Raw genomic sequence first — 6,845 nt, forward strand, 5'->3', positions numbered from 1 at the left:
AAGTCTGCAATCTAGTCTGCTGTTTGCTCAAACCTGCATGCTGTTTGCTTCAGGTAAGATAAAGTCACTGGCACGTGTTTCTCACCCCATTCCATCCCTGCAAGTCGGGCCCTGGTGGGGCTGAGAGTCTTGCTAGTCTACAAAGGCCAGATAAAGGTGACTATAACACTTGGAAGAACGCTATATCCTTCATAAACTGAGAAGGTAGCCAATCAGTGAGGAAACTGACTAGAGTGGCTTATCTGAGCTCCAGGAGGCAAATACTAAATAAAAAGTATCTTACAAGTCTGGAAAGAATTGTAACAGATAAGTAAATTCAGTAGTTTTTCAGAATAATGTTTAGAATTCAAAAACTCCACCAATAATTATAACAGACATTTATTTAAATTAATACATTTGCAGCCCAAACAGTTCTAAATTGTACATTTCAGGTTTAACCAACTTCATAAAAACACTTTGAGGACAGCTGCACCCGATTTCAACTACATGATTACTTTTTTGCCCATTCTTCTCTCTCTTTTCTTTCCCGAATAACCTCTTTCAAGTATGGTTCAAGGTAGAATTTATCCTAGAGAATAAAAGAAAAAGATTAGATGCCACCATCACATACTGACATATCCCAAGCACTCAACAGCTCTCAAACAAAAGAAATCCATCAAAATTCATTTCCAACTTAAGAAAATATATCTCAAGTAGACTAAGAACTGTCTCTTTTCTAAAATGTAAAAACCCACAAAGATATTGTAATAAGTTGCTGATAGGTTATGAGAGGAAAGTCTGTCAGAGAAGAAAAAGAAATGAGAGTCTACAAGTGTTTGCCCAGATTCAATGCAGTTCAAGGGGTGAGGGTTTGCTTCAGAGTCCTTCCCAGGAGCTACAAGGCCACTCAATGCAAAGATCACACGAACACCACCATTCTGTCATCTGAGCAGGAAGCAGAGTGTAGAGGGAGAACAATGGCCTGGGAGGCAGAACACCTGGATCCCAGCCCTGATCTCTCTTCTAGAGACTTGCTTAGTGATTTTGGAACAGTCACTTCACCTTTAAGTCTCAATGTGTCCATCTCTAAAATAGAGCTAACATTTGCTCTATTAACCTCACCAGATTGTCATAAGGATATTTATTTAACATAACTTTAAGAACTCTAAAGGAGAACATAAAAGAATGTGTTTCTCCGTTTCTAATATCAATCCTTAATGACAAACATTGTCAGACACATAAAAGCTGTTCTACCTCCTCATATTTTGTCCACTGCTCTTTAGGCAAGATCTGCTGCCTCATGGTCAGGTCCAGTGCTCTCTTAATACGAAACACCCTGTCATTATAAAGGTTCTCCGGAAGCCTTCTTATGGCTTCTTTTACGTCGTCATTCTCATGTATTGTATCATCTCGCATTAACCCTATCATGGAAAATGAGAGTCAGATTGAATATGCATCTCAAAAATTACGAATTTTTCTAACTGAATAAAATATCTTCATGGCATAGCTTAAGACTTTGGTGAAATATCAAGAGTTAGGTATGATGGAAACAATACATTTCATACATAATGATGAACTTAATGGATTATTTCTTAAACAGTACTTAGAAACAATATATAAGCCTTTTAAAATCTACTGCCAAAAAATTCACATTTTATCTAAAACAATTTTTAAAAAGTCTATCTTATTTTTAAACATACCAATAAACCACATCTCTACTTTCTTATACTTTAAATCTGAGATCAAGGTACTAAAGAATCTTAAAATAACGTACTAAGGAACCAGTAACATTTAAGGATGCTTCCATTAAGCTTCAATAACAAAAGATGAAGGTCATGGCAAATTATCAAGTTCTAAAAAAATCAGGCATCAGATGATTGTAAAGATGTCAGAGAACTTTAACATCTGAAAAATCTCTACTTTCAAAGTTCATGTAACTTAAATGTTAAAATCTCAAGTGGAGGAGTTGGGAGAGGGAGTATATAATAAGGTAAATGTCCTGCTACCATATTTCTAGAAGACAAATCATTTCCACCTCAAACATCTGAGATGATTCCATCCCTTTCTTCTGAAAATAAAAAAAAGGAAATGGATTTAAAATAACTTAAATGTGACCTAATTTTAAAATCTTCTAATGTACACAGGTACAATTAGCTAAAGTATTTTTTTGGAATAACAACTCTTGCAAAAGCACTACGCTCATAAAAAGCAAAAAAGGAAAAAAAAAACAGAAGAAGAAAGCACAGATACTCACCCAGTTTATTGAACCCAGCAGCATTGTAATACCATTTTCGAATACCCTCCAGCCACCGGCTTGATGCTGCAACTGATGTTGTCACACTGTTAGTTGCTATAATTCACTGTATGTAGGACCCAGTACTCCTATAGTTACTTTGTTAAAGAATGCAAACATACGAAGGGATTTCCTTTTAAAAGCATATACTCCATAATCTGTAGACAAAAATTGTTTATCTTATTTATGAGCAAAAGTGACTGCAGGTAACAAATTGGGCAGCAAGTCATGGAAAAAAGAGTAAACTGAAACAGCTAACGTACAAAAGATCTATAGGTAAAATTACTGCCTCTCCAGCCTCTGAGAGTCAAGTGTCCCATCTCTTTACATCTCCCTGCTACTATCAGAATTGAGGGGCAGGAGAAAGAAAAGGAACTCAGAACTTCTCCATCATTTGCAGTTTGAGAACTAGATTACAGGAAATTGTAAACTTTTCTTTTCAAGGGAGTTAGAGTTGTATGAAAAGGGGAGATTTCAGTATATGCTTGCGGGTCTAAATGACACACATCCTCCAAAATTTTTATTCTGCATTACCTTTATTTCCCTTGGCTACCTTCTTTAAAAATATATGTAGCTGTGGGAGGATTTTGATACTTTAGGCATTTAATATTAATATAGACTAGTAAAAGAAGCCCATTTTCCTCCTCCCAAGCAGCTAACTTTCCACCACAGGAAGGGATGTTTGAAAATCGTTGAAGAGAAATAGGTAAGGTTAAAACTAGGGAACTCAGTAGGAGCTAAGGGCAACATCATAGTTCCTGACGTTTATAGAAGAGATGTGATACAGAGAGAAGAGGAGGTAGAGCAAGGTTAAATTTGCTTTTAAAATTCTCTCTAGGGGGCCAGCTGGGCAGCATAGTTGTTAAGTTCGTGCACTCCACTTCAGCAGCCTGGGGTTTGTGGGTTCAGATCCGGGCGTGGACCTGCACCACTCATCAAGTCATGCTGGTGACCCACATACACAGTAGAGGAGGACTGGCACAGATGCTAGGTCAGGGCAAATCTTCCTTGCCAAAAAAAAAAAATTTGTCTCAGGCTAGCCCCTCACCAAGGAAGGAAAGCAAACTCTCCTTTTACTCCAACCTTTCTCACCCTCTACTCCTCAGTACGTCACAGATTACACTGCTTTGGTAAATCTCCTTGGAAATTAAGCGCCATGTATAACACTGCTTCTAGAAAAGCAAGTTATCAAAGAGTAAACAATCTACAAACATACTTGTCGAAAACAAATTATTTGTAAACATATTTACCAGTGATGGTGATGATTAATATTCACTGAACACCTGTTGTGAGCTAGGCACTATCCTATTTGCTTTACCCCCATTAACTTGGTTTATTTACAACAAGCCTGTCGTTGCCGAAGAGGAATAAGGCTTCCAGAAGTAATCCTACCCCAAATCAGGGCCAGCTAGTGACAGGGGTTGAGGCCACATCTATCTAGTTCCCAAACACAGCACAGAAGCAGAGAGAGTGCCTTCAATATCCATCAAATTAATGAAATAATGAATAGTCTCCATCACCCCCAAAAAGCTCAGTCATTTAGGTTAACGGATTTTTCTGGCGATCTGATGTTTCTTAACAGCTTCACAACTGCTGGGGGCAAGGAAAAGAGGACAAACATTTTTTAAAAGCTACTCCAATTTATACCGCCAGAGGGCAGAGATTGGCAAAAAAGAAACAAACCAGAGACAATCCTACTTTATATTCATGTTTTGTTTTAAATATTTCGGTAATTTCTGTATTCTATTCCATAACAAATATGCTTGTTCTAGTGCCCACAATAAATACAAATTTCTCCAAATCTGCAGATCAAGTTGACGTCCCAGATAGGCCAAGGTTAACCTGAAGCTTCGCTGTAACCCTCGCTCAGAGGCCTCTACTTCCCAGTTTGAGAAGCGTGAGGGATGGAATGAATTTCAAATCCTATTTCCTCCGGTCACTTCGCCTCAGATACCTTATCAGCGAAAAAGGGAACTAACACCTCCCTCGTCGCGCTGGCAGGAGAATCTATCGAGCTAAATCACAGCGCTTGGCTCACAGTAAGCAATCAAGTTCATTTTGGCTGAAAGTCTCCACTAATTATCTTCTTGAACACTTCTAGGGCCGAGGGGAAAGAGCGCCAAGCACGGGCAGCCGGAACGCGGGGCTGTGGGAGGCCCGCAGGCACCTTCACCGACCGCAGCGCACACCCCAACCCTCCAGGCGAGCCCGGCCTGTGGACAGCAGCGGGTGGGGAAAAGGCGTCCTCAGGCTGGACCGGAGCCGCCACCTTCCCTCACTCCGCAAACCTGGCCATTCAGAGCAGAGGAAGAGGAGCTAGTTGCTGTGAGAACAAAAGGTCGAGCGTGCGACGCCCGCCAGGCTGCACACCAGCAACTTACCGGTAGGCCTGCTCGCCATTTTGACCCGAGACCGAAGCGGTGCCTACTGGGTAAGTCCTAGAGGACGCGCTGGGCCCAGTGCGCAGGCGCCTCACGTCCCGACGCGAGGCAAGGGAGCACGCGCGCGCAGGCGCACTTCTGGGGGCCGACGTCCGGCGTTTTACTTGCGCTGCATCTTGACTGGGTCAAGCAATGTAGTTTCCTGGGCATTTTGCGCGTGGCGTTCCAAGAAGCGTTCCATGTGACGTGATGGGAAGAACACTCGGCAAGGAAATAGGACACCGGGGCTCTAGCCTGGGCTCTGTCACTGACGCGCTCTGAGAGCTTGGGCGGTATTAATTGTGCCCTTGTGCCAAGCAGCGCGCTAGGTATTTTACCGACCTATTCGCATTTAATTCTCTTATCATTTAATTCTAAATATATAAGGAAGGACTATGATTATCCCTATTGTAGAGAAGAGGAAACTGAGGCTCAGAAAGTTTGGATAAATTGTCCAAGGGCTAGGAAAAATCCAGATTCTTCTTCTAGAGTCTGAGAATCCAGATAGAACTTTGGGACTCCTTAATTCTATGACCATATGTTACACTACTAACCCAGGAGACACTAACCCTCTCTGGCCTTCGGTTTCTCCAGCTGAAGATCCACATCAAGCCATTTTAGTGGAAGATTTGTTCAGAAAAAAAATTGTAAATATTAAATCTAAGATGTATAGCAGAATCTGCGTGCAATTTCTAAGCTAAAACCTACTACACTTTAAAGGTCTCAGCCCCAACGTGTTCAGTTTAAAGCATAAAAATCTAGGAACATAAAACAATTGGGGGAGTTAGTATGACCGATGCTCATTTAGTTACTGGTGAAGTTCTACCACCACTACTGTCTTCGTCAGCTCAGGCTACCATAACAAAATAGCATAGATTGGGTGGCTTAAGGAACAAATTTATTTTCTCAGTTCTGGAGACTAGAAGCCTAAGATCAAGGTGCCAGCACAGTCAGTTCCAGGTGAGAGCTCTTTTCTTGTGGCTTGTAGAGGGCTGCCTTCTCACTGTGTCCTCACATGGCAGGGAGAGACCAAGCTCTTTTGTGTCTCTTCTTATAAGGGCGCTAAGCTCTTCTTGAGGGCCCCACGCTTAGGACCTCCTCTAAACCTAATTATCCCCCTAAGGCCTCATCTCCAAATGCCATCACATTGAGATTAGGGCTTCAACATAAGAATTTGGTGGGGGGGGGGGGGGAACAATTCAGTCCATAGCAACTACCCACCAATATCTACTTTTATTGTCTTAGGTCTTAAGCTGAGATCTGGGACAACATAGTACTCCATCTTATTGTAAATTCAGAAGTTTAGATTTAATGGTCTTAGTCACATTCCAGTTCTAAAATTCTGTTGCCTTCTCCCTTTTTCTTCTTCTCTGCCACCAAAGTTTCTCATATTACTCAATCCTGTAGGCAGCACTAAAAACTGAGGAATGGCTGCTCTAGGATACACAAGCCACAGTGAGATCTGAATGATGTGAAGAGATGCAATACGTTTGTACACTGCCACACTGCCTTACAAAAAGTACATAGTGAACTACTCTCCTTTCCTCCTCACCCTTTAAGTTTCAGCTTGCTGGTTACAGGGTGAAGGTGGAAAAAGAAGGAAGACCTTGTCAAGGGATCAGATACCCAGGACTGTGAGAAAATCCAGCTCCTTGCAGGCATTAAGCCTAGAAAGGCTGGATGCTTGCTGGTAGTCATTAGTGTTGAACCAAAAATTATTTTTGGTTTCCCTCCTGACACATGGTAGGATTGCACTTCTCTGACCCCTTAAAGCTAGGCATGGCCATGTGACGCTTTGGCCAAAAAAATGTATTTTTAAAGGCAATTCTCCACATTCTTTCCCCTTCCAAAGACTGGCTACACTAGACACAGTGGAGGCTCTATCAACCTCTATCACTAAAGATGATATGGAGCAGAGCCTTTTTGGTCCCAAGTTGGACATGTATGAGATAAAAACTTGCGTGGTTTTAAATCATTTGAGGTTTCAGGACTATTCATTATAGCAGCACAACTAGCCTATTCTGAGATGAGCGGGTTGTTAATAAAGGCAAAATGAGGTTCTGAGCCATAGAAAGACCAGGCTGGATGGTTCCATGCTTTGTCTCCTGGCTGTACCTTCTTCGTTTCCCATTTATTGATTTCATCCATTAAAG

At 41.4% G+C, this 6,845-nt stretch overlaps 1 protein-coding gene across 1 annotated transcript; it reads right to left on the minus strand.

The window, feature by feature from the left end:
• Positions 1–362: 362 nt before the first annotated feature.
• On the minus strand, positions 363–4,933 carry UQCRB (ubiquinol-cytochrome c reductase binding protein). Its single transcript, XM_001490414.6, has 4 exons — positions 4,654–4,933; positions 2,234–2,305; positions 1,234–1,400; positions 363–568 (listed from the first exon to the last, which is right to left on the minus strand). The coding sequence occupies exons 1-4, from the start codon at positions 4,670–4,672 to the stop codon at positions 491–493; spliced, it is 336 nt and encodes a 111-aa protein (XP_001490464.1). The 5' UTR covers positions 4,673–4,933; the 3' UTR covers positions 363–490.
• Positions 4,934–6,845: the final 1,912 nt, after the last annotated feature.

Source organism: Equus caballus, chromosome 9 (assembly GCF_041296265.1).
Source record: "Equus caballus isolate H_3958 breed thoroughbred chromosome 9, TB-T2T, whole genome shotgun sequence".
In the NCBI taxonomy this organism is placed as follows: Eukaryota; Metazoa; Chordata; class Mammalia; order Perissodactyla; family Equidae; genus Equus; species Equus caballus.

Coding starts and splice junctions, on each gene's coding strand:
- UQCRB (XM_001490414.6), bottom strand. Junction 1,401..2,233: donor TGCTGGGTTCAATAAACTGG/GTGAGTATCTGT, acceptor TTTCCATGATAG/GGTTAATGCGAGATGATACA. Junction 569..1,233: donor AGTGGACAAAATATGAGGAG/GTAGAACAGCTT, acceptor TTTATTCTCTAG/GATAAATTCTACCTTGAACC.